At 48.5% G+C, this 26,671-nt stretch overlaps 1 protein-coding gene across 1 annotated transcript; it reads left to right on the plus strand.

Moving 5' to 3' along the window:
- The first annotated feature begins 7,479 nt into the window (after nucleotides 1-7,479).
- On the plus strand, nucleotides 7,480-26,196 carry WNT2 (Wnt family member 2). The gene is made up of 5 exons (XM_056340716.1): nucleotides 7,480-7,722; nucleotides 9,346-9,569; nucleotides 12,497-12,774; nucleotides 16,310-16,574; nucleotides 25,928-26,196. The coding sequence occupies exons 1-5, from the start codon at nucleotides 7,643-7,645 to the stop codon at nucleotides 26,155-26,157; spliced, it is 1,077 nt and encodes a 358-aa protein (XP_056196691.1). The 5' UTR covers nucleotides 7,480-7,642; the 3' UTR covers nucleotides 26,158-26,196.
- Nucleotides 26,197-26,671: the final 475 nt, after the last annotated feature.

Consider the following 26,671-nt stretch of genomic DNA (forward strand, 5'->3'; position numbering starts at 1 on the left):
GCCTAAAAGTCATTTTCCACTGAATGGTGATACTCAAATTATGCCTGCAGTCTGTTTCTTTAGGGATACTTACTTCTATTAAGGGTTTCAGCACAGGTATTAAAAGGATTATAGGAGTCCTTTGCTATAAGAATGCAAGCAACTCATAAGGCATAGCAACATGTTTTTTTCTTGGTCTGGTCTTTCACTACAACAACTTCATACTTGGAGTAATCTTTTCTTAATAGTGTCTCCACTTTAAAAGATGGAGTGAAAACATTAATGCCTGGATTTCATCTGGTTACCAAACCAGCTACGTTGAGGAAAGGGAATTGGTGTAAGTTACTTCAAATCAGTTACGTTTTTGGAAACTTCAGTAAACATTTGTAAGAATGCTGAATATTTCTGAATGGACATTTTCTATCAAAATCAAACAAAAGGATTCTAAAACATCTAAACCTCAATGGGTGTGTCATGCTCTGTTTTCAGAGATGCTGTGTGGACTCTTATTAATCTTTGATGTTCCTTCCAAACACTAGTAAGGAGAAAACAAAAACTTGAATGCTACTCCAATTGTTGTCAGTTGTTCTCTGCTTTTTTGTTTCAGAAAACTACATTGGGTGTTAGTATGTTTTGTTGTTACTGCAATTGTTTTACCTCCTTTCCTCCCAGGTTTCTCCTTCAATGCAAGGAACATCCTACAGAGTGATGAGGCCAGAGGCAAATACAACATAAGTTGGGGGTTTTTTCCATTCTATTCCCAACTTTGAGTCAGAGGGGATAAGCAGTATTCACCACCACCGCCATTCACCAGCACAAGTAGAGAAGTGCACCCATGCTATCAGCATACTGACTTGAACCAACAAAGTATAGAAAAGGAAATATCTTAAAAATAATACTCTATTTCTTCATATTACTTTATAATTATAAGGTGTATATGTAAAATGTACCTTTATAAATGTAAACTAACAGGATGCATATCACAACAGGAAGAATCCATGGAAATACAAAAATCTGTAAAGTGCAGTTTTAACTGCTTGTCATACACATGGAACCTTATATATCCACAGCACTCCTCCTCTGATGGGCTTGAAATAAAGCTCCAATGCAGTTGTCCAGTGATGGGATGGCTCACGAGTGTTGCTAGAACTTTGACACCTAACATCTTTTGGGTTTTTCTGTTGGGTAAAGGTGTTGGGGTTTGGGGATGGAGGAGGAGTAGGCAGGCATTTTGATCTGACTCTGTTTCCAACACGTACTTTCTCTTTAGTTAAGTGGAATTATTTCAACCACTACTAAGATTTCTGTGATACTGCCCTTGAAAAGACTGTTACTTAGGTTCACTATTCCTCACTGCTCCACTTCAGTGAGAATTTGCATTAAAGAAGCCACTTCAAAGGATGTTGAGTGTACCTTCTTTTTCAGCAGATGCATTCCCTACCACTAGTAAATCTTGCCATTTGAGACAGTAAAAATGTGAATTATTTTTTTCCATGAATTTCAAGAAAAGGTCCATTTACATGGAGGCCTTTTAAGCTAACCTTGGTGGTCTTGCAGTTGGAAAGGAAATCTGCTCCAGAAAAGTTTTATCAGTATTTAACTAAATTATAGGTATAACAACGTGAATGATGATATTCCTATGAGGCGAAAAAATAATGCAAGATAGTTGCTGATAATTTTTTTTTTCTAGTTTGAGATTTACAAAAAAATATTCTTTGCAGAAATGAGTTAGAAGTCTGAACACTTGGAGCTGACCTCCAAAACACAACTGAGAGAAGCTGGTCCTGTTAAGTTACCTTATGGATCACCTATTTCAGATGCTTATAATCATGATTGCAAACATGCATGTGAACTCTGTTTTGCTTAAACATAGACTTTCTGCCAGCAGCATCCTTAGCATGGTGCGCTGTTTAAGGACAGTGTTCAAAATGGCATAAACCACACGTGAGAAGCAAGGGGCTCGGAGTAGCCATTTTAAGCTGTCTCATTGGTCGGTTGTGAACTGTGTTGCATGAGTAAGATACGTTAAGAACCAAATAGGGAATATTTTAACATACCATATCATAAAAAAATTGGTGTTTTCCTCTTCAGATTCCAAATTCAGGCTTAAACAATTAGTTTCAAGGTCCTTTATTCACTTTCATGTTGTTCCAGTGTCTTTCAAATTCTATTTGTGAAGGTACCTGTGATAGGGCAGGAAGCAAAGAAAAAGATTCCTGCACCATCTGGCCCTGGAGCTATGCTGTCTAAATTCTCACCCCCACCAGCACCGGGTCAGAGAGCCTTCAGATGAAAATATCCATGCTGAGAGGCCTCCTTCTGTAAATCATCAAATTAAAGTCTATCCCAGAACAGTAAGAATACAATGATTTGCACATCTATGAGGGGATTGGAGGAGAATGCTAAAGAGCTTTGCATGCATTAAGCAGGTAAACTGTGCAGCCCTGTGAGGTATTGTTCTCCTCTTAGTAGTGCAAATTCAGATGCAGGAGGATTGAGTGGATTGGACCTGGGGCCAAATCCTGCCCATACATAGTGGCTAAAAGATGCAGTGAGGTTCCTACCTGCAATACCATTGGATACCTAACTTCTCTTGGTACAGATGAATACTCATACTGTGGCCTTTCCTGAATCTTTAGACTGTTATGTAAAATTTGGGTCTGGGGTGTTCCTGTCGAGATCTAAAAGAACCTAAAAAATTTTATTTCTGATTTGTCTTGTCCAAGACAAACTGCTGGTTGTATGTGTGGCGTCTTACCTTCCTGTGCTTTGGGATTTGCCCTGCTCTTTAAATTTGACTTGTGGAGTACCTGGCCTGTCATAAGGCATTGCCCAGTTATTCCTGTTGGGCACCAGTTGCAAATAATAGACCGTAATTTTGGGGGTGTGCATACTTGAATCGAGGAGTGAACTTTTTTATTACATTCTCCATTGACTTAAAGAAGTCTGTGTTTAGTTTTTCTTCTCCTAATTCATCCAGCTGCCTTGTTGGGGACAAGACTTAATGCTTGAGCTACACAGTTTATTCTTTTTCCTCTTGCCATGTTTGAATCCCCTCAGGTGTTCCCCAAAGCTGTAACCTAGTTGTAAGTGTGAGCAGGTGTTTGCTTGCATTTGCCTTCTCCGTTCCAGCAATTCTGCAAAAATTCCAGGTCATCTTCCCCGAGTACAACTTCTATGTTACAAATAAAGTACTACAAATGTTGCTTTGGATCTTTCTACACAGATAAAAAGCCTTGAAGGTCTAGCAGGTATCACAACTGCAGGTTTCTGCTTTTACAGACTTTTGCTGTCATTTCTTTGTTCTGGAGGCATGGGGGAAATGTGTATTTGGAAGTTTGTATGTCCCTATCCTAGAAATGGGAATTTCCAGGTAATGGGGCTCTGTACCTTACAGACCCGAAATCACAAGCAGTGAGATGTGAAATGGGTTATTGCTGGCATTAAATGAATAACATGATGTGTATCCTTTAATAGCTGTTAAATTACTTCTAGTTTTTATCCTGATCGAAGTGGTGTGGTTTCACATAGTATAGAGCTGTAGTCCCTGGAAGTGGGATTTACAGGGATCCCTCTGGGATTGATTGTTGGTTCTTTCGCTTTTAAGCTGTGCTGCTGAGTGCGATGTATATGGGAAGATGGCTTTACTTAAGGTGGAGTTGGGGGGGGGGGGGGTCTCACTCATTCTCAGACGAGCCTTGCATGCCTTCAGCTTTTCTGAAAACAGTCTTTATTTGAATCTAGGAATACAGGTTTAACTGTATTATTTTCACAATTTTATCGAAAAAACCCACCTCACTTTCGTAAGGTGTGTATTCAAAGAATTGGGCTTTCGGTGCTCCTGGCTACTCCGCTGTCATCTGTGTCGCGCATGGCACGATTTCTTGACTGGATGAGAAACTGTGTGTGCTTAGTACTTGTTGAAGGCACATAACAGCTTTCTAAGTCCAGCCTACCCTTGCGGCAGAGGAGGCTGACGGCCTCTCCAGGGCTGCACTGGGAACAGCATCACGTTGCCCGCAGGTTGCGGGTGTGATCCTTCCCCTCTCCTCAGCACTGGGGAGGCTACAGCTGGAGTGCTGGGTCCAGTCCCGGGCTCCCCAGTACAAAAGGGGCATGGACGTACTGGGGTGAGTCCAGTGAAGAGCCATGAAGATGCTGAAGGGCTTGGAGCATGTGAGCTACATGGAGAAGGTGAGAGACCGACCGGGGATTGTTCAGCCTGGAGAAGAAAGGGTTCTGGGGCATCTTATCCATGTGGATGAATACCTGGAAGGGGGACTGAAGATGTACCTAGGATCTTCTCAGTGGCGCCCAGGGGTGGGCCAGGAGGCAATGGGCACAGATTTAAACATAAGGGATTAAAAATTCATCCCGGGTCAGACAGTGGAGCATGTTGCCCACAGAGGTTGTAGCGTTTCTGTCCGTGGAGGTACTCAAAACTGGACTCGTCCTCGGGCAGCCTGCTGGCTGACCTGGCTCTGAGCAGGGACTGGGACGGGGGGAGGTACCGATGGTGGGTTGACCCTGGCTGGACGACAAGGTGCCCACCAAAGCCACCGGCTGGACTGGGGAGATAAAATGTAACAAAAGGCTCGGGCGTCAAGATAAAGACTGGGAGATCACTTGGCTGTTGCCATCACAGGCAAAACTGACTGAACTTGGCAGTAAGTTAAATTGAATATCCATCAAATCAGAGTGGGATAGTAAGAAATAAAACCAAATCTTGAAACACTTTTCCCCCACCATTCCCTTCTTCCTGGGCCCAGCTTTACTCCTGAATTCTCTGTCTCCTCCCCACCAGCGGCGCAGGGACGGGGCCTGGGGGCTGCGCTCAGTCCCTCACACGCTGCCCCTGCTGCCCCTTCCCCCTCAGGGGGGCTCCTCACACCCCGCCCGGCTCCAGCCGGGGTCCCCCCGCGGGGCGCAGCCCCTCAGGCACAGCCGGCTCCAGCCGGGGTCCCCCGCGGGGCCACCAGCCCGGCCAGCAAACCTGCCCCAGCCCGGGCTCCTCTCCCCGCGGGGCCACAGGCCCTGCCAGGACCCTGCCCCAGCACGGGCTGCCCACGGGGTCACAGCCCCCTTCGGGCACCCCCTGCTGCGGCGTGGGGTCCCACGGGCTGCAGGTGGGGATCTGCCCCACCGTTACCCTCCACGGGCCGAGGGGGAAGCTCTGCTCTGGGCCTGGAGCCCCTCCTGCCCCTCCTTCTGCACTGACCTTGCAGCGTTGTTCTCTCACAGGTTCGCACTTCTCTGCCTGGCTGCAATTGCTGTTGGATGGGGTTTCATCGCACGTCTTAAATATGTTGTCCCAGAGGTGCTACCACAATCACTGACGGGCTCAGTCTTGGCCAGCGGTGGGTCTGCCTTGGAGCCGGCTGCCATGGGCTCAATCAGATGTGGGGGAAGCTTCTAGCAGCTTCTCACAGAAGCCACCCCTTTAGCCCCCCCACTACCAAAACCTTGCCATGCCAACACAATATAATCCCTCAGGGCCCCTTTCAGCCTTGCCCATTCTGTCATTCGGTGTAACAAGAGAGTGGTTAATGGGGAGAAATAATGGATCCAAGGCGAATTCATGTAAGGCCAGCACAGAGTGGAGGACTTGGAGAGGGAATCTGGACGGCAATAAAGCTGGAATGCAGATGTGGTAGATGACTGTTCTGGAGAGGAAGACGACATTGATAAGCTGTTGGTGTGGTTGCCACAAGTAAAGGAGCTCCTGTTAATACAGGTGGGTATCTCAGGAAAACCAAACAGGTCAACGTCTTACTGCAGACCTGAGTAGGCTGGTAGCAGGGAGGGCTGTAACCTTTGCTCAGAGGGGTTTGAAGTACTCCTAGAGTTTGCTGTTTTCTCCCTGGCGTTTCTCTTTCTCTTCCTTGCTAATTGATCCAAGGTGTATCTGTTAAACTTAAGAAACTGAAGTTGGCCAGCAGCTGAAAATTGGAGTGTGTTTTTTCACACTGATATGAAATATATGTCGAATGCTCCTCTGTTGCTTTTAAGACCTGCTGGAGTTACTAACTGGAACTGTAGTTGCCTCTGGGCAAGTAGTACTGTGGAGAAGCAGTAATGTACTCCAAGCTTCAATTGCCCATGACCCAAAATCTTTAAAGCCAAAAGCTTTTCTGATATTGGGGGTGGTTGTGTGTGTGTGTGCGCACGCTGGTTGGTTGGCTGGTTTCTGTGGGGTTGTTTGGGTTTGGGGGCTTGTTTTTAAGTTAAATTGAGAATGTTGCTACCTCAAAAGTTGGTGCAATGGCTTTTTTCTGTTTTCTTTCAGAAACACTAGGTGCTTACATTTGGTTATACATCCGTGATCTCCAAGCTCTACTGAGCACCAGCCTGGAAGCCTGGTACCCTCTCTGTGCACAGTCGTGTCCTGCCTGAAGAGCGGATCTCGCAGGGTGCCTCCTAGCTTGCTTTTCCAGGATTTTCGCCTGGAGCTGACAACTGAAGGCATCTTTTAGGAGCAAGGACTGTGCAGTCCCTAAGTTACGCAGCAGCCTTCAGCGTGTGTCTTTGTTACAGCCGGCGAGGGCTGACCTGGAGCGGGGGCACCTCCGCCTTGTTAACGATGGTTCGCTGGTTGCACTATCCGTTATCCTGGATTTGCCTTACACGGATGACAGCAAGTAGAAAAGTTCCAGAATTCCTTGTTCTTGAACTTGCGTCCAGCCCCGGAGGCATCGCCCCGCTCCGCTCCCCCCCCCCCTCCCCCGCGCTGCCCGAGGCGGTGCGGCGGCAGCGGCTCCCCCCGCCCGGGCCCTGGGCGCCGCCATGGGGCGCGTAGCCCGGCCCCCGCCTCCGGAGCCCACCGGCCGGGGGTCCCCGCGGGGCACGGGAGGACAGGGGGGCTCGGGGCGGAACTGTCCCGGCGCTGGTGCCCGTGGGGAGGCGGTGGTCGGACCGGCGGTGGCTGGGTGGGGGCGGCGGGGCGGCGGCGCTCCCGGTACCGGGGCTGCGCTCGGCGCCGGGCCGCGGGGCGTGCCGTGCTCGGTGCCTGCGGGGAAGCGCAGCGGCGTCGTGCCGAGCCCCGAGAGATGCCAAGTGCTGCTGGTCTTGAACAGCCGGGGTGGTCGCCGCTGTAGGCTCCGCAGCGGGTCGCGCAGCGTCTGCTGGCGCGTTTGAACTACCCGTCCGCTGGTAGGGTTATTGGGAAGCGGCTGGCTCCTCGGGATTCCTTGCTTAATCAGAGGTGTTACCTCCTCCTGTTCCCCCAGTGTCTCTTGACATCATTTCATCCATCAGAGTTTCAGGGGAAAAAAAAAAAAAAAAAAAAAAAAAAAACAACCACCAACCAAAGCCGAACCCACCCAGTCTGCGAGCAGCCCGCACCAGCCCCTCAGTTTTGCTGTGACTGCAGGGAAGAGCTGGATCAGGGCAAAGATGAAGGATGGGAGCGGGGCTGAGCTCCTTGTCCTGAAGGATTTAGTGCGGGAGAAGTCGAGGGGAATCCAGAGTGATGCACCGATCGGCATCCCCCGTACCCCGGGAGGGGATCTATAAGCCCTGCGGCCGTGCGTGGGGATGCGGAGGCACCTCGACCCACGGAAAATGGAATCCCTCAAGGTGCGGTTCCTCCTGCCGGTCACCGTTGCTCCCTGGGATTTCTTCTGCCCCCCGCGACTGACCTGATGTGGACCGAAGCGCTTCTAACATGAACTTTCTCTCTGGGATCTGGTGGTCTCTTCCCCTGGTCTTGGTCTGGGCGACCCCACCAGTCACCTCCTCATGGTGGTAAGCTGTGCAATTCCAGGAATTTTTATTTGCTCTTGGGGAAGGTGGGGTCGGATTAATTGTAAATTAGGGAAGGGAAGGGGGGCGGGGGGGAGCCTCTCCCTCTCAGGCTTGTACAAGCGGCGCTCGCCGCTGCCAGCTGCTCCGGTCCAGAAAGCCCGGCCTGAAGGAGAGAGGGATCAGACGGTCTCGGCATCTCCTTCCACACCCCGTCCCTGCCTCCCGGCTTAAGCACGGAGCAGCTGCCAGGGCTGAGCGGGTCTTTCGGCAGGGCAGAGGGGTGCGGGGGGGCCGGCCCGGCCCGGGGGGCAGCGGGGCACCTCCCGGGCGGCGGAGGGGGGGGGCGCGGAGGAGGGCGCGGAGGGTGTGGAGGAGTGCGCGGAGGGGGGCGCGGAGGGGGGCGCGGAGGGTGTGGAGGAGTGCGCGGAGGGCGCGGAGGGTGTGGAGGGGGGCGCAGGGGGGGGGCGCGGAGGAGGGCGCGGAGGGGGGCGCGGAGGAGGGCGCGGAGGGCGCGGAGGAGGGCGCGCCGGCGGGAACACGCCCGAGGTGCGCGGGTGAAGCGCTGCTGCTGGCAGCCAGCCCTCCGCGCCCCGGCGGCTCTGGGATTTGGCTACAGCACGGATTTTTTTTTTTTTTTTTTTTTTTTTTTTTTTTTTTGTTATTAATTTTTCTTTTCCCCTTCGTCCTCGCCCTCCCCCGGCCCCTCCCTCCTGCAAAGTTTCTCCTCGCTGAAGTGCGAACTGCAAGCGCAAAGGGGTTGGAAGCCCCGCGGGCAGCGCAGGACCCGGCTGCGGGTGGTGGCGGGTCTCGGTGCGGGGCTGCGAGGCAGCCAGCTGCAGGACGGGTCCCTGGAACAGGGCAGGGTGGGAGCACAAACCGGCCCCTCAAACTGGGGACCCCAACCAAGCCCAGGCTGAAGAGTCTTGGCGTAGGAGAGGAGTTAAACCGCTTCTTACAGACCCGGGGAACACACTTAACCTCGACACCGGCCTGACGCGGGATCAAAGCCTGATTTATCGGGCTGAGCCTATTTCAATAAAACGACTATCTGTGTCCGTAGCCGTATAAACGTTATTTATTGCGATGGCTTTCTGTCATGGTGTCTTTTAACTGCCACTTAAATATGTATTTTTTTGGAAGGCAGGGCTTTAACGATTTTATGATCGTATAAAATAATGAAAATACAAGAAAAGGACATTTTCTTCTTTTTGATCCCTTCAAAAGACACCTATAGGAGTTTGGGCTTTATAAAAGGTACCTTTCGAAACATTTCAGGACTAATAGAGACCATCTGGAAACAGATGATGATGTAATTTATTTTTTTGTCAAGGTTTTTTGGCTTGGTTTTTTTGTTGTTTGGTTTTGTTTTTTTTTAAGTACTGCACGGAGCTGTAATAGCGGGGTTTGGGGTTCTCCCAAACGCTTCACGTTATCAAAAAAACACGGCACCGGAGACTCATTTTGAAGGATTTCCACCAAAAAGGCAGAGGTGGCTGCAGCTCTGGATCCGCCTGAGGAAGGCTCCTGCCCGCAGCCGGGGCGCTGGGGACCCCCTTCCCCCGCAGCCGGTGCCCGGGGGTGGCCGCGGGCCCCCGGCGCTGCCCTGCCCCTTCCCTCCCGCAGGTACATGGGGGCCGTGGGCTCGTCGCGGGTGATGTGCGACAACGTGCCGGGCCTGGTGAGCCGGCAGCGGCAGCTGTGCCGCCGGCACCCCGAGGCGATGCTCTCCATCGGCCGCGGCGTGGCCGCCTGGACGGCCGAGTGCCAGCACCAGTTCCGCCGGCACCGCTGGGACTGCAACGCCCTGGAGCGGGGGCAGCGCCTCCTCGGCCGCGTCCTGCTGCGCAGTGAGTCCCGCGGGGGGCGGGGGGGGCCGCCGCTGCGGGGTCGGGGCGAAGGGGCTTGGCGGGGGGTGGGGGGGTGCGGGGGCGCTGCCCGGGCAGCGGTGGGGCCGGGAGGGCAGCGCCGAGCGGTGGCCCCCGCCGGTTGTCCTCGGTCCTACCAACGGTGAAGCTTTGTTTGCCGTTTCAGGAGGAAGGGCGGGGGAAATGCAAAATTACCCCCGGGGGCTCACAGGCAGCCGGACAGCGCGTACCATACCGTGCCATACCGTGCCATACCGTGCCGTACTGTACCATACCGTACCATACCGAGAAGCGCTACTTTGCTTCAAAACCTGCCTCGAAGCAGAAAGACATGGACAAGCTTCAGAAAGGGAGGGTTGGCAATTAGGGGCTGGCCCTGCAATTCTCAGCTTCTCAGTTTTGGGGGACATAACGGACCCCAAACCCACAAATAAAGGGCTACGGAGAAGCTGAGGTGCCAGAATGCAGTTGGGCAGAGGGCCTTCAGCACAGCCCACCCCATCTGGGGACACCGGTACTCGGGGGGGCTGAAAGGAGCAGCTCGCATCCCAACAGGATCCCAGTGTGTTGGGGTGGCAGCCGGCAGCCCCTTCGGTGGGCCGGTTCCCGGGCAGGGCGTTGGGTGCTCTCAGGCCCTCAGCCTTCTGCGGGGGGTGAGACAGCGGGTCCCTCAGATCAGGCTCCAGGGGAGACATGAGCGGGGACACATCCGATAGGGATGAGCCAGGCTTGTGCAGACCCCACACAACCGAGGTCTGCGTTCTGCCTCCCACCCTGGGGGAGGATGGTTAAGCAGGGTGGTGTTGCTATCCAAAGGTTGGACTAAGGCATCTAGTGAGTCTTCAGACAGCTTGTATGTTCCTTTTGACTCAAAGAAATGGCTGAGATCTGTTACCATGCCAGGCTGTCCCTACCCGAGTGATAAATGTGCTGAGATTTTTCTTCTAAAATGTGTCTCTTTTCGCCAAAGGCCACAACGGGGCACACAGCCCTGGTGCACAGCTGGTGAGGCTGACCCTGCCCTGGCACTTGTGCCCCTGAGATGTCCCCAGCACGTTTTGAGACAGCCTCTCCAGGCTGTCAGCAGCAGGGAGAGGAGGAAGGTACCCCGGGGCCATTGCTCCACTGGTGGGGATGGGGTGGAGGTTAGGAGACACTGGGCACACTGACCTGACCAGTGGTACTTCATCCATGGAGCATCATTCAGTGCCAGGCTCTGCTGCTGGTAAGTCGTTGGTTTCCGTAACCAGCTTTGTGTTCCCTTAGCAATTATTAGTGAGTAACCAGTAACGTCAACCATCAGCCGAAGTTTTCGATGAGGTTTGTCTGACTTTCAGGAAAACATGTCTGGCAGAACATGGCCTAATTCTGATGAGGCTATTCCATAAAAACAGTAAAAATGCAGTTTTTCCAGAAGTGAAGTTTTCAGTGTTGGCTCATGGGAGAGAATGAGGCTTCTGAGCTCCACGCTGAGCCTGATCAGGCAGTGATTGCGATGGGAAACACAGCTTGATATTGCTCTAATTTGAAATGAGGTGGTTTTGATTAGTTTAATAAACTCAAACGAAACGTTTCTCTTCCAGCAACATCAAGTCTTTCTTCTTAATTAACATTTTACAAAGTTTTGATGTTTCTGAGTACATTTTCTCAGAAGTAAGTCTTCAAAAGAGCACGACTTGTAGCAAGCCTCGATTTCTTCTGCCTGATTTTGAAGGCAGTGTAGGGAAGACAGGGTTCACCCTTGTCTTTTTGCAAGCTTTTAGTTGCCCTTGCTGAAGGTTTGCACAGCACATGGAAGTCCAGGGCCCATTCCTATTTAAAACATGTAGATGCTACGGGAATAGAAATACTAAATAATAAGGTATATGGCGTAGTGCTGCCCCTCCAATGAGATCACAAATAACATTCCCTCGTTGGGGTCCTACCTTACTGTGCTAACATGACTTAAGGCTTACAAGTCCTCCAAACAGGTCTCACTGCTAATGGTCTTAGATACTGCATAAAAATCTTACTTCTCACTCTTGCCATGCTAAAAAACTTTTAAAGCATGAAAATACCCCATTACCATAAATAGTGTTGTGTGCCAAGATAACATAGCTCCGTATTGTAAATTACTACATCTTAAAATAAGCAATTACTACATTGAAATATGTACCCAATAGCCTAAGAGTAGGCATAATCTAGAAAGAAATGCAGATAATCTTTGGTATAATAAAGTATCTTTGTCAAGAGAAGGGAAAACTGCCCGAGCAGCTGGCATGTAGAAGTCACAGCTGCCAGGCCAAATCCTGCCTCAAGCATGACACAACCAGTGCCATTGATTTAATGGAACTTGTTTGTGTGAATTACTGTTACTGGGCTTGGTTCTAGGCAGAAAACCTAAATTTAACTTATTTTCAGAAAATAACACCCAAGATTTCTCCCTACTGCCTTCTAAGCAGGAAAGTCTATTCCGAGTGCTTTGGAAGAGGAAAAGCTAGTTTCAAGAGTTCTTTGCAGTATTTTGCAATGTACATGTTGTTCCAGTGTCCCTACTTAATACTTTCTTAAACCTATCTCTGAAATAGCACTTCATATATTTTTCTAAATCGATGAAACATGATAGAAATACCAGGTGTCCTATTCACATATCTGTACAGAATAACCCATCCGTGAAAGTATATTAATCAATATCAGGAGCAAATGTTTAATGTTTTCCAACTCTAACACTATATTGATGAGCTTTTACCAGGGAGGGGTCCAAGTTTAAGCCATGACTAATTCTGGCTCCAGGGAATGTGTATTTTTGTGATTTCAGCCCAGTTTTATCTTTTGCTCAGCAAAAAAAGTCCAGGCTAACTGGCTGGAGTTAGGATAGCCACTCAAACTAACTGCTTCAAACATATTTAAAGTGACTTTTTTTGTTTCAGGTAGCCGTGAATCTGCTTTTGTACATGCCATCTCCTCTGCTGGAGTTGTTTTTGCCATCACCAGGGCATGTAGCCAAGGGGAGCTGAAATCCTGCTCCTGCGATCCCAAGAAGAAAGGCTCTGCCAAGGACAGCAAGGGCCATTTTGACTGGGGTGGCTGCAGTGATAACATTGACTACGGCATTAAATTTGCCAGAGCTTTTGTGGATGCCAAAGAACGGAAAGGAAAAGACGCAAGGGCACTGATGAACCTTCACAACAACAGAGCTGGAAGGAAGGTGGGTGTCCCTCCAGCAGATGCCTGGAGATGCTCTCAGAGAGCTCTGATGGGTCTGGGGCAGGTAATGGTTGGCCCTTGCTGACTGGTCTCAGCAGTCAGGAAGAAGTATGGGATGAGCAGGAGCCAGAGATGCTCTATCTGTCTCCCTTGGCGGTTCGGTGTGGCAGAGATCTCCAAACAGACTGAATTCAACTCATTGACAGTGCTCCCGTCTGAGTCAGTTCAGTGGCTCCTTCTGTGGAAAGGCAAGCAGGAGCCCAAGCCCTTGCAGGATCAGTTTGGATGGAGGTTTTGTTTTGAGCCTAATCCTTATATTTGGAGGAGTTTTACTTTTGTTTAATATAGCACAGAAATTCCCAAGTAAGGCTGAAGACCATACTGAAAAACAGGCTTGACTATTAAAGAGCAATTTTGAAATAGCATTGGAGAAAAAAAACATCCCATCCATTCCTGTATGTGCACAGTAAACCTAAACACAAAATGAGCAGAAATAAAATACAATTTATTCACTTTTTAAGAAAATATATCCAAAATATGTGTCCCTCCAAAAGGCGTTGGTTCTGGGGCATAACCTGCTCTAAACAAATCCCTTTTCTAAACATCGTATGAAAATACCATTCCTGAATTTCACAAAAAGTCTACTTTTTTTGTTGTAGGTGAGTAGAAGGAGTAGTGGCCGGGTGTATTGCCCACTGCTGGTGCAAGGGCTAAAAAATACATGTACTAACATTTTGTGGTAGTAGCTATAAATAGTAAGAATCACAGAATCACAGAATGGTCAGGGTTGGAAGGGACCTCTAGAGAACATCTAGTCCAACCCGCTGCTAAAGCAGCTTCACCCAGAGCAGGTTGGACAGAGTCATGTCCAGGCGGGCTTTGAATGTCTCCAGAGAAGGAGACTCCACCGCCTCTCTGGGCAGCCTTGCCGGTGCTCTGTCACCCTCGAAGTAAAGAAGTTTTTCCTCATATTTAGATGGAACATCTTGTGTTGCAGTTTGTTCCCATTGCCCCATGTCCTGTTGCTGGGCCCTAATGAAAAGAGCCCGGGCCCGTCCTCTTGACATTCGCCCTTGAGGTATTTGTAGACATTAATAAGATCATCTCTTAGTCTTCTCCAAGCTAAACAGGCCCAGCTGTCAGCCTTTTCTCATGATGGAGATGCTCCAGTTCCCTAACCGCCTTCATAGCCCTCTGCTGGGCCCTCTCCAGTAGTTCCCTGTCTCCCTTGAACTGGGGAGCCCAGCACTGGACACAGCGCTCCAGATGTGGCCTCACCAGTGCAGAGCAGAGGGGCAGGATCACCTCCCTCGACCTGCTGGCCACACTCCTCCTCACGCACCCCAGGGTCCCATTGGCCTTCTTGGGCGCATAGTGTGTGAAATTGCAATAAATACGTTGTTTCATTATTCAAAATGTATTCAAAATTTGCCTAATCCACCACCTTTAAAATAATGCAGAAAAATATTTGATAATGCTAGACCAATCACTTCTAAAATGATTCACAGAGACTAGTTGTTTCTTGTCTTTGGTTTTCCTTAATATGTATTCAGTAGGAAGTAAATTGTTCATGTTCAGATTTTTTTTTTTGTTTGTTTTAAAAAGTTCCTTTTGTAATCTGTAAGATTGTTCTATATTAACTAACTCTTACTAGAAGAAAAGGTCCGATTTTAATGTTTTGTACTGCAAGTAGATGATTTTCCTGACAAATATTTCTCCTTCAACATCTTTTCTCCACCTGTTTATTACCAGCAGGTGTAATTAATATGTAATACAGATAGATGAGGCTATTCAGATCAGTGATACGCATATGCAGTATTATGGCTGTATTTATTTTACTGTCCAAAAGAGACTGCAGTCTACAACACAAGCAAAGGCTTTATAGGGGTGAATGAGCTCCATGATGGGAAGTACTTTCTGTAATAGTTGAGTATCTTATTAAGTTTAAAAAAATACATATGCCAAATAATACAGTATTGGTAACCAGGTAGGTTTTTTAGAAACTGATCAGGAGACTTTAATAAATATGTTTGATTAAAAATAATCAAGACATTCTCATATGCTCTAGGACCTGCTTTATAGAAAGGGATGCTGCTTTATATCCCCAGTGCGACAGTGTAGGTTTAGTTTTGCCGGGATCTCACTACCTACCTCAGCCTGCCCACAAGCCTGGCATTTGGAACTGGGTAAGACCAGCTGTGCCCTCAGCTTTTTCTCACCCCCAAAAAGGGGTGGTGTTATGTTTCTTTTAAAACTAGACTATTCCAATTTTACTACTTCAAACCCACATAGAATATAAATCTATAATATTCCCCTATGATTCATACAAAATAATATGCTATGTATCACTATAGGAACATCACTGACAAAGAGTCCTGCATTCCTATGTGCTTCTTCCACTATTCCAACAAATTGTTTTAAATGCACAAGTAGTTAAATTGATTTCTACTCAGATATTTAAACCCAAGCATCTGCTTAAATCCCAGTTTTGTGTTAGTAGGGGCTGTGGGAATGTCAGTGACTGCTTTGAAGTAGTCATATCGTTTACAAGTTGGAAAGAAAATTAAAAGTACTTTGGTTTTATAAAACATTCTTGCTTTATTACTAAGTGCTTGACTGAAAAATGCTGCCCCGCTGTGCATCAGTCTCACTTCTAATCATGGAGCTTTCCTCTCTCTTACCTTCCTCCCACGATGCTGCTGCTCTTGTACAAATGCCAGAATGTTCATATTTCATGAACCCTGAAGGCATAATATTTATAGATCAAATACCCATATCTTCAGAATTAGCATTGAATTATTTATTGCCTATGAACCTATCTGTTGTTCTCCAATGTCATACGGATGGCTCAAATGTCAGAGATGAAGCTGAAATAGCTTTAATGCTACCCAGACATTAAATTAATGATGAAGGTGATCTCTCCAGTGCAAGCTAATGAAGGTCTTACTCGAAAATGTTTGTTAAATGGTTTATAAGCATTTTAAAGATACCATATTTTAAAATTTTGCATGTTTGATGCCTAGCCCAGGTACGATGCTTTGCACAGCTTCTGTAAAATCATTGAAATATGAAGTGCCTATGAGTTCCTGGGCAATATTTGAACCACTGTTCAGGCAAAGGGCAACTTCGTGAAGGCAAGCTAGAGAGGGTCAGCAGGGCGATGCTTCAGCTGGAATGATGGGGAAAGGGTGTACCTTCGCCTACCAAGAGGCTGAGAGATTCTGTCCGCTTCCCAGCTCGTTTCCTCCTGTCCAGCCTGTGTCCTAGCGTTATGGACCATCTCGGTCCCCGGGATGCCTGCCAGGAGGGGGGAAGGTAAGCCCACCGGCCAGAGGAGGAGGGGGTGTGTGGTTGAGTGAAGCAACCAGAGCAGACCAACCATGCGGGGATGACTTGATGCTACCAGTGGGTGTCACTACAGACCGTGATTTGGAGACCCATTGCGCTCCTGGCACCACAGAACGAACGGAAAAGGGCCGAGAAGCATAAATTACAGTTTGTTTCACCTGTGTGTATTTTACTGCGTTTCTAAACAGGCCGTGAAGCGGTTTTTGAAACAGGAGTGCAAATGTCACGGTGTGAGTGGATCGTGCACTCTAAGGACCTGTTGGCTGGCCATGGCAGACTTTAGGAAAACAGGAGATTATCTGTGGAAGAAATACAATGGAGCCATTCAGGTGGTCATGAATCAAGATGGCACGGGTTTCACCGTGGCTAATAAGAGATTTAAGAAGCCAACTAAGAATGACCTGGTATACTTTGAAAGCTCTCCAGACTACTGTATCAGGGACAGGGATGTAGGTAAGCCTCTATTGTTACATGTGAATGGTTTTATTTCAGACATTTCTACTTTGAAGGCCAAAAATTATTAATTTTGCATGTATGTATATCTATATCTATCTATAAAAATACAAATCCATGCATGTAACCAGCAGGAAACAGGCAGGAAGATGTTTGGGAAGGATAGCTCTGTAAAAGAACAATAGTTCCTCGATGTCCTTAGATGTACAACAGCCAGCTGTAAAACAACAGAAGAAACGGTTCAGCGGTTTCTCCCAGATGCTATGGAGCCCTGGAGACACTGCAAGGCAAAAGCTGCTTTTAGGACAGGTTTGAGTTACGTTCTGGAGGCAGGTCCCTACTGTACAGAGCCACATCTATCACACAGCTCACTTCAGAGCTGCCCGATGGAGCTACAGCCCCATGTTGTCCCCATGATACCACCTCCTGTCACATTGCTTCTTTTCCATAGTGTTAGGCTGCGGCTGCAGACTCCCAAAGGACCACATATCCTCCTTTATCTGCACGTTCCCCACAGCCCCCTGTGGACTGTGGACCCCCTAAGCTGTAGACACGCCTCTCCCCCCCGGTAACGTAGGAGGTACAGCAGCTTGGCGCAAACCGTGCTTGCGCCGGTCAATGAAGCTGTCAGCAACATGGTGCGAGGCAGCTGGAGGACATGCAGGTGGACGAAAGAAGAGCGGTTGGTGGGGCACAGCACACTGCATTGAGTGACACAGCTGTTTATTCCTCTTTACGAGACAGTGTTAGCCCCGTCCATGATAACCGTCGCATTTTCTGAAGGCTTGTGCCAGCCCCAGTGGGAAGAGGTGAAGTTTCAGGGCTGCTGTTAACACTGAATTTTTCTGCTTTCAGAGATTTCAATAGATACACACTTAACGGTGTTACAGCATTCAAGGCACTGCCGAGCACCAGGAATCCTGCTAACAGTTCTTGACCCGTGTATAGTATTTCCTGATGTGGCAATTAAAAACTAGCAACTAGAAAACCAGAAATTTGGAGAAGAGAGCCAGACTGAGTAATCCATGAAAGATGTTGTGGAACTAATTAATAGGTTGTATAACACACCAGATTGCACCCGGTGTGACATATCCATAAGTATCTGGATAGCAACGCAGCTCAACTCTTTTTGGCACCACTGAGTATTTACAATCCAAGTTTACTTGGGATAAGCATTGCAAAACAACTGCACTTAAATAAGAACAATATGTGAAATCCTGGTCGTGTACTATTGACTTCAGTGAACCCAGAATTCCATCCAGTACGCTTATGTTGTACAGCGTTTCTGGTTAGTTGAGTAGTCAAGGTAATTGAAGTGTTATTTATGACTTTCGCAGGTTATGCTTATTACCTGCACAAACACATATTGTTCCCTGAATAGTGACCAATACTGCAAAGTCTAATACTTTAATCCAAGTGAGTAAATGGGCATGCTGTGCCATTGTGCAGAGACTTACTTGGCAGAGTAGGGCTTATTCAAAACTTTGTTTTGTTGAAATTGCCTTGTTCATTGTAAAACCCATTATTTCTTTCTCCCCCAAAGAAGAAACCATACATGCCTCACTTCTATGTCAAAAAGCTGTTTAATAATCTCTGTACTAAGCCTAACCTCATCTGTCAGTCTTGTTATCGTGGAAGAGGGTGGGCATTTTTCACCCCGGCGTATCATGCGCGCTTGCCCAATGCTGTCAAGGTTGCCCAGAGGTGGCAGAGACTGGCACATCATTTGGCTCAGCTCAGGATAAGGCTGTGGGTGAGGTGGTGGCTCTTTGCTGCCCAGAATTCAGAGAATGTGGCTGTTTGGAAGAGCACATTTCTGGCAAGCTGCAGTAAATCTTTAATGGGATGCGGGATGCCCTGCTGCTTGTGTGGAGCAAAGAAAGAATCAGACGAACAAAAACTGATCTGGCTTTGAGAGAGGTAATTTTGAACAGCTGGCAGCATTTTTTTCTTTCTTACCATTGGTTTGCCCTGTTAAGTGCTCCAGAGTGTCAGCCCTGTTAAATGACTGACAATGAAATGAGATTATGGAAGTCTGTGTTTGGAAATAGGTGGGGAGCATCTCGGCATCAGCTAAATCTAATACCACAGCACTGTAGTGGGTCCTTGAATACAGCTCTGCCTTTCATTCTTCTGGGGAATTCAAGCAATTTAGTGCTTCAGTAAAAAAAATAGCGGTATATCTGCAGATTGGTTAGTATTGGGACTGAACGAAGGATTCCCGGAGCAAACCTTATGAAGTATCATGACTTGACCAGGAAACAGCTTCACAAACTGTCAAATGACCAAGCCAGTGTCTTCTGTGGCATGGGTGTGCTAACACATAGGAACCAGTGAGTTAAAGGTGCTCAGGGGTTTTATCATCAGCGGTCTACCCAAAAAAAGCATGTACCTCATCTTCTGCCATCGGAGCTTTTAGTCTTCTCTCTGGTGGCAGGCAGTCACGCGAGGGTGCTGGGGCTGAGTGAACCCCACCGGGTCTGGCAGTCTGTCTGGGGGAGGCAGCTGGACATATATGCATATATCACCCCTACAGCGTGTAAAATGTGGTGGGGTTTTTGTTTGGGGTTTGGTTTTTTTTTTTTCCCCCCTAGAAGGAAAAAAGGAGTAATTGATTTCAGGAGAGAGATAATATGTGGAAATCACTAATAGCAACTCAATAGCACGCGAACATAATAATCTGGCCACCCTTTGTCTAGCATCAGGATTTCGCAACTTTTAGAAAAGGACCAAAAGAAGACCTTCAGAAGTGTTCAGAATTCACTTAAATCTGCTCACATGGATGCTGAAATAATTTTTGCTCACAATTTCGTACTCATAATTTGATAGAAACAGAGGTAGGACATCCCAGAGGGCTTTTGAAAATCTTGTCATGAACTTAAAATTTGGCACAATTTGCATGGTCTTCTCTTATATTACCATAATTTTCCAACTCCCAAAATGAATACAAGCATATCCAGGACTGCAGTGGGAGAGACCTGTTAGAAATGATAAAGCTGTGAAGGGAGCTAAGGTGATGGCTCTGCAAGTGGCAGTCCCACTGTCGCACATACTATCTTACCCTGAACACGGTACTTCACCTTCTAGATGCTCTAAATTATAAGCTTCTGTTAGAAGCTTTTAAAGTTTTACAAGATTGCAGGCTTGGCTGATTGAAAGCTGTTGCAGGTTTACCATGTTTTGAATGCACCGGCGGACAAGCCGAGCCTGCTTTTGGAATAAACATAGGAGCAGCTGCAGCGTGGGCATCGCGTGCTGGCCCAGCCTTCCTTACAGGCTGTTCATGGAGACCATCACAGCAGTGTAATGTGGTCTTGCAAAGGGAAACATTTTAGACCAGGTTTATTAAAAATTAATTTGTACAGAGCTACCATGAAACTCTAGGCAGTGTTTGAGTGAAGCGTCTCCCTGCAGGGAGACCCCCACCAAAGTGTGTAGAGCAAGCTGAGCATGTTGAGGTGGTGTGTATGAGCAGGGAAGCCGTGTCCCCAGGCGAGGACATCAAGGCGGGGGGGGTGGGGGTGGTGAGCAAGTGGCAGGATGGTGGTGCTGTGCACACGCTGACTGTTCACAACTGTTCTGGTAGCAATGAGGCTTTGGCAATGTGGAGATGGTGGTGGAGCAGAGATGGGGCACCTCTGTGTGTAGATGATCTCAAGCTGCTGCAGCAGTCCCTTAGGACCTGCTGCAAACCCACATGCCATGTGCTTCAGGTCATCCATAGGTTTCTCCTGACACTGACGTGGTTCCTCTTTGGGCGGCGTCAAAGCCAACGTCACTGCCTCTGCCTGTGCATGGGGTGGGGGTCGCGTACCTGGATTGCGGTGGCCATCTCCTGTGGCTCCAACAGGCTGACAGGGTGCCGTGGCTGTGTTTGCGGACCCTCCACACCTGGTCTCCTGGTGGAAAGCACTGCGGAGATGCATGTGCAGTGCTGTGGGCAGCCCCCTGGAGCTGCACATTGGGTGACAAAATGCGTGCCTGGGATGACCTGCTTCGGGTCCTTCGCAGGGTTCTTTCTGTGTTAGTTTATTTCCCCTGCCGCCCCACGTAAGCCATTTGCTGCATTTTTGAGATGAACGAGGCCAAGTCTGGAGTGAAAGAAAAATGTGAGATTAAAATGTGGCCTGCAAAGTATTGCTGTGCAAGATGTGTTAGTACTTGAGGTATGTAACCCATGGAGGAAAACCAATCCCGATCTATGTCAAAAGCTTCTCACTGAGTTTAGCCGCATACAGGCAGTCCCTGTGTGACTTCTTGGCCCGTATCTCCCAATTTATGCATTGCAAACACGTTGGGTGCAGTCCCAGCCTCGTGCAAGCTGACGGTGGAGCTTGCAATGACTTCCATCGGGGCAGCTCTCCTCCAAGCACCGTCCGGCCATGGAGCCGCGCCATCGCCCCAGGAGCCCCTGGGAGCTCAGAGGTTATGACAGCTATCGGTGGCTCGAGACACATGTTTACTCTAAACTGATTCCAGATAAGGGGCTTTTATCAGCCCATTGCCCTCTCTTCGTTGCTGGCCTGGGAAATCCCAGCCCCCTCCCGACAAGGCTGCCTCCCTGTTCTCTCCAGCCCTGCTGTACGGAGGTTCCACATGAATCTTTCTTAACTTAAAACTTCTGGATTTGAAGTAGCTTCAGAGCTAGTTTTCTGTGAATGTTTCCTTTTTATTTTCTCCACCCACCGGCCCCAAACGCCTGTGTGGAAACTAGTTTATTGTTGTTGGGGATTTCACTGTTTTTGTGGGGTTTTGTAGGTGAATGTCAGATAATGAACTTTATTGCTTGAGGCCAGATTTTTAATCAATTGGAAGAGAAGGGAAAATCTCACTTTGTAAAGGAATAAATACATTTTACTGCTTTAGGAATGGGAAAAAATATTTTTCAGCTTACCACATGTTTGCTTAAGAAAACAACCGTGTAAACCAAGAAGAAAGGATTTGATGTATGGGCCGTAAAGTTGGTAGTATTAAAAGCTGTGGATGTTTTGGCAGGTATAATGTTGTGTGTCGGCATGGCAATTCCAACATGAAATAAAAACAAAGACTTTTTACAAGTTTGAGCATACTCCTGCCTCTTAAGTGATGAGGACGTGCACTCCAGGTAGCAGGCAAAGATCAGAAAACTCTGCCTTGTTTTGTTTAGTGTCTTCTGCTGTCTTCATCACCTGGGTATCTCAGTGCCCACCAAGGAGCACAGTAACTTGCCTGGTTGCTTACTGTCAGTTATTGCTCATCTTCTTTCTCAGGAGAGAAGCTGCAGAGATGCTGAAGATGCTGTTTGAACTTTTAAAAAATGTTGGTTTTGCTCAGAAACTACGCCTTTATATGAGCCTGTTTTCTTTTTGCCACATCCTGTGGATAATTTAGTCTCCTCTTGCAGTGCCACAGTAGATGTTGATGTTGTGTTGTGGGCAGTATCAGATGATACCGGCTTCTTGGCTATGTGTTAGTGGTTGAAATAATTTTGGTTTTGAAGCCAGTGGCAAAACTCCTGTTGAAACCAGCAGCTGTATCCCACTCAGGTTCTCCTTCACTGCTTTGTGATTTCCCTAAACATCTGGAAACGAGAACTTTGGAGTTGGAAACCAGCCTGTGCTTCAGCTGAGGGATGTGGTCAGACCTTCCTAGGGCAGCTCCTGCTGGAGGTGGGGGCTGTGGGGTCTTCCTTCACCTGCGGCAGCCAGGCAGCATGGCCCTGCTCTGCTCCCGCTCGGGAGGCATGCTGAGGTGCACAGCGGCTTTGCTTTTCCTGTGTTGGAGGAGGGATGCCTGGCTGGCTGCTGTGCGACAGTGGCACAGCCAAGGCACCAAGTGTCCGGCTTGTGTCACATGAACCGCATGCAGAGAGCAAAACGCCAAGCATTTTGAAATCTAAATCACGATTTTGAAATCATGGTTGCTGGAGATTATTGTTCTAGGCGTGTTGCATTATGCAGCCCAGGTGCACTGGGACCTCAGGGCTGGGGCTCGTAGTGGGGTAAGACAGCGCGCAGGGCAAGGGAGGTGAGGGGGAACCCGTGCAGGGAGGTAAACTGGAATTCACACCAAATTCCTGATGCAGAACATTAGTCATACGAGTCATGAGCTTAGCCTTTGCACTTTTTTTTTTTCTGTCTGAGCAAAGAGGGCAGGACAAGCGTCTGACATTGCTGTGGGCTCACACAAGCGTGAGCACTTACATTTAGATGTCCTAGCTGTTTGCACAGCATCGTGGATGGAGGAGAACGTGTTGGCTTGGAAGCAGGGTTTGGTTTTCTGCCACAGGCTTCCTACGGGACCACAGGTGGATCACATAGCTCTGCATCCTCCTAACTCCTCAGCCCTGCCTCGATCTGGGGCACCAGAGGCCACCAGAATTCTCCCTTCCCCCAGTGTGGAGTGATTCCTGAAAAAATGATCTGGGAAAGGCCCTTTGGCATCACTGCTTTGCCTGTTGTGCAGGTGGCCTTGCAGGGAGAGCTGCGTGGCAGAGGGCTTGCCTGCGTGGGTCATTGCTGGTGGTACCTCTCCTCCTCCTCCCTGGGATGCCCTGCACAGGACCCAGGTGCTGGCAGTGTCTGTGGGGACAGGAGACCAGGAGTTACTGCTGGTTTCCTAGCGCAGGGCATGCCTGATGCAACTCGTCACTGGTTTTTACATCAAAGTGAGGTGCTCCCTTAAAGAGCAGAGACTTACTGTTCAGCTGCCTCCCCAAGGATGCTGCGCAGAGTGCTGCTGCGTGGGAAGCAGCGTGAACAGGCTCCTTGGAGCCCAAGGGGGTCGATATTTACCAGGCTGCAGGTGCAGGAGCCTGTCTGTGGCTCCATTCAGCATGTCTTCTCCTCCCTCTGCCTTTTCCCTCGAGTGGCTCAGCACAGCTCTGCTTGGCCTGCGCAGCAGCACCTGTGCAGCTCTGGACCCTTGGACTGCGGCCGGTGTCTCCGTCAGCGAGCGGCTCCCGGAGCGGGCGGCCATGCAAAGCTCTTCTGCTCTGCCCGCAGCAGCCCTGGACCAGCGATTTGATATTGCAGCTTTCCAGGTGTAGATTTCTACACGATGAATATTTAAGTATTTAAATAAATACAGGAAGGCTGAGATGCTTTCTAGGGACCTAAACGCTCATCCAGGACAGCAGCTGAAGCCTGCCCTGACTTAGATGCAAGAAGAGGAAAATTTCCCCCGCCATGGCTAAGAGGCTAAATCATGTGTCACATGAAAAAACATAGTCCGAGAAAGTGACTTTACTCAAGTCCTGAGACCACTTGCAGCCTCAGCGGTGGGCCCAGGCCTGGAAAGCCGTGCAGCCTCCCAGGCGCTGGGGACAGCAGGGGATGGAGGAGCAGCGAATACTCGTATGTTGTGAGCTGCTTCAGTACAGCAGCAATAGTATATACAACCTCATAGCGGGGAAAAAAGATTAGCATTTATGCAACTTAGATTTTTAATAATTACAGATTAATTACAGCTTAAGTTTTATTAAGATTGGTTTGCTATCCTAGCTCATGCAAACTTGAGTTAATGTCTGCATGCATTTTTTTTCTTTAAGAGGGTAAATTTTTCATGGTTTATGTACACCTGTGTATACACTTTGTAAAATGTTTCCAGTTAATTTAATGACCGCAGTCAATACTTAGGGAAATCCCATGTTGGCCAATAACAGAAGAACAGCGCTATAATTTGGTCTAGGGAAAATGTCAAAACGATATCAATCTCATGGATATACGTGAAATTGATTTACAATAGCAGTACATAAGAAATTAGGTGAAGCAATGAGTATTCATGAAGTTTTCAAATTGCTGGTAATAATCTGTCAACAGCTGTGGTATAGGTCCTAAATTGTACCCTAAGGTAACTTTGTTAGATGAGCAGCAGCTCGTGTATGGTGCAGCAGCTCGTGTATGGTACAGCAGCTGATCAGGCTAAAACAGGCCTTAAAGAGGCATTTTGTGCCACGTGGAGGTGGGCAGAGGCACTTTAGCCACTCCAGAGGGGTTTTAAGAACTTGATGAGGTGTGATATGCTTCCCTACCCCTCTTTCAGTCCACAGCAGGCTATAAATTAATTTCTTCCAATCTCTATCAAGAGAAAGGAGAAGAATCCTTGGTGCTTACCCCACAGAGATGAGAGGTGCACAGAGCAGACAGTCTTCAGCTGCCACCTGAACTGTGGGTGGACACAGCAGTGGTGCCAAGCGGTCAGGGTGCTTCTGCACTCACTTCTGCAGAGAATTTTAACTACCGGCAGCACAGTTACTCTGCCCATGTGTCCCCTGCAGCCACCAAATTTATCAGTCTCCTCTTTCCCAGACCTCCCCTGGCCACCCAGAGCTCCCCTGCAAAGCTCACGCAGTCCCGAGCCGCAGGGGATGCTCCTCTTGGGTGCCCCATGCTACAGAGCCCTGGGGGACTGGACTGCGTCCTGGGGGTAGGAGGGAGCTGCACGGCTGCCTCAGGGAAGGTATCTGCTCACTGGAGAGGAAAAAGTGCTATGCAAAGATGAAGCAAAGCGTGATGATAGTCACAGAATCAGGCAGAGCCTTGAAGTATGTCATGGTTTAACCCCAGCCGGCAACTAAGCCCCACGCAGCTGCTCACTCATTCCCCCCGCACTGGGACAGGGGAAAGAACTGGAAGAATAAAAGTGAGAAAACTCGTGGGTTGAGATAAAGACAGCCTAAGAAGTAAAGCAAAAGCTGCGCTTACAAGCAAAGGAAAGCTAGGAATTCATTCACCACTTCCAGCTGGCAGGTGGGTGTGCAGCCATCTCCAGGACAGCAGGGCTCCATCACGTGCAGCGGTTACTTGAGAAGACAAATGCCATCACTCCGAATGTCCCCTCCCTTATTCTTCTTCCGCCAGCTTTACACGCTGAGCATGACCTCATCCAGTACGGAACATGCCTTTGGTCAGCTGGGGTCAGCTCTCCTGGTTGTGTCCCCTCCCGGCTCCTTGTGCACCCCCAGCCTCCTCGCTGGTGGGGTGAGAAGGAGCAAAGGCCTTGGCTCTGCGTAAGCGCTGCTCGGCAATAACGAAAACATCCCTGTGTTACCAACACTGTGTCCGGCACAAATGCAGAACATAGCCCCGTACTAGCTGCTGTGAAGAACGTTAACGCTATCCCAGCCAAAACCAGCACAAAGTATTTGGTCCATTTTACTCCTTCTCATCTCTAGACCAGATTTCTAGGAGAAATTTGAGAATTTGAGAGGAACTTTACCTTATAGGTGTTTCTCTGGCTTGATAATGAATCCCGGGTGATGTCATGTCGAAAGATCAAATACATTGCAAATTATGTCTCCTATACTTATTTTCATATGCTTTCTGTCTTTCCTTAAAATCCACCTCCTGACCTTTACTGCATTTCCTTTGTAGGGTCCCTTGGGACAGCTGGTCGGGTTTGCAACCAAACCTCCCGCGGCATGGACAGCTGTGAAGTGATGTGCTGTGGGAGAGGCTACGACACCTCCCGTGTCAGCAGAATGACAAAATGCGAGTGCAAATTCCACTGGTGTTGTGCTGTGCGCTGCCAGGACTGCCTAGAAGTGGTAGATATTCACACCTGCAAAGCGCCGAAGAGCGCTGGCTGGATCTCCCGGACATGATGCACAGGCTACAGATGCTTGATGACCACAGCCCGCTTCCCTTCCTGGTCCATGCAGGGAATGCATCCGAGGTCTCTACTTTTACACCAGTTTCACCTTTGCCTTTCATTGCACAGAAGCTGCTGAATTATTAATACAAACTTTGAAGTATTTACCTCCCCTTTCTGCATGACAGTGTTGCTGCAGGTGTCTGTGCATAAACCGGTGCATCTCTGGAAGGATGTACTTCTGCCAGAACTCTTCCAACACGCATTTCTCCCCTGGACTCCTTGTGGCAATTCATTCCTGCCATCCAGGAGCACAGCAAGATGCAAAGATGGAGCATTTCGTACAAGACCACCAACAACAACTGTGTAAGCTGAGCTTGCTCAAGCATCTTCCAAAGGATTTTGTGCTGGTCACAGTCATGCCCTGGATACTGAAGTGCTCGAGAATTTGAGCATGGTGATTCCTCCATGAGAGAAAATTTGGGGCCAGGCTGGGTGAAAGGCTTTACTGGAGGGATATTCGTCTG

Source organism: Falco biarmicus, chromosome 5 (assembly GCF_023638135.1).
Source record: "Falco biarmicus isolate bFalBia1 chromosome 5, bFalBia1.pri, whole genome shotgun sequence".
Classification (NCBI taxonomy): domain Eukaryota; kingdom Metazoa; phylum Chordata; class Aves; order Falconiformes; family Falconidae; genus Falco; species Falco biarmicus.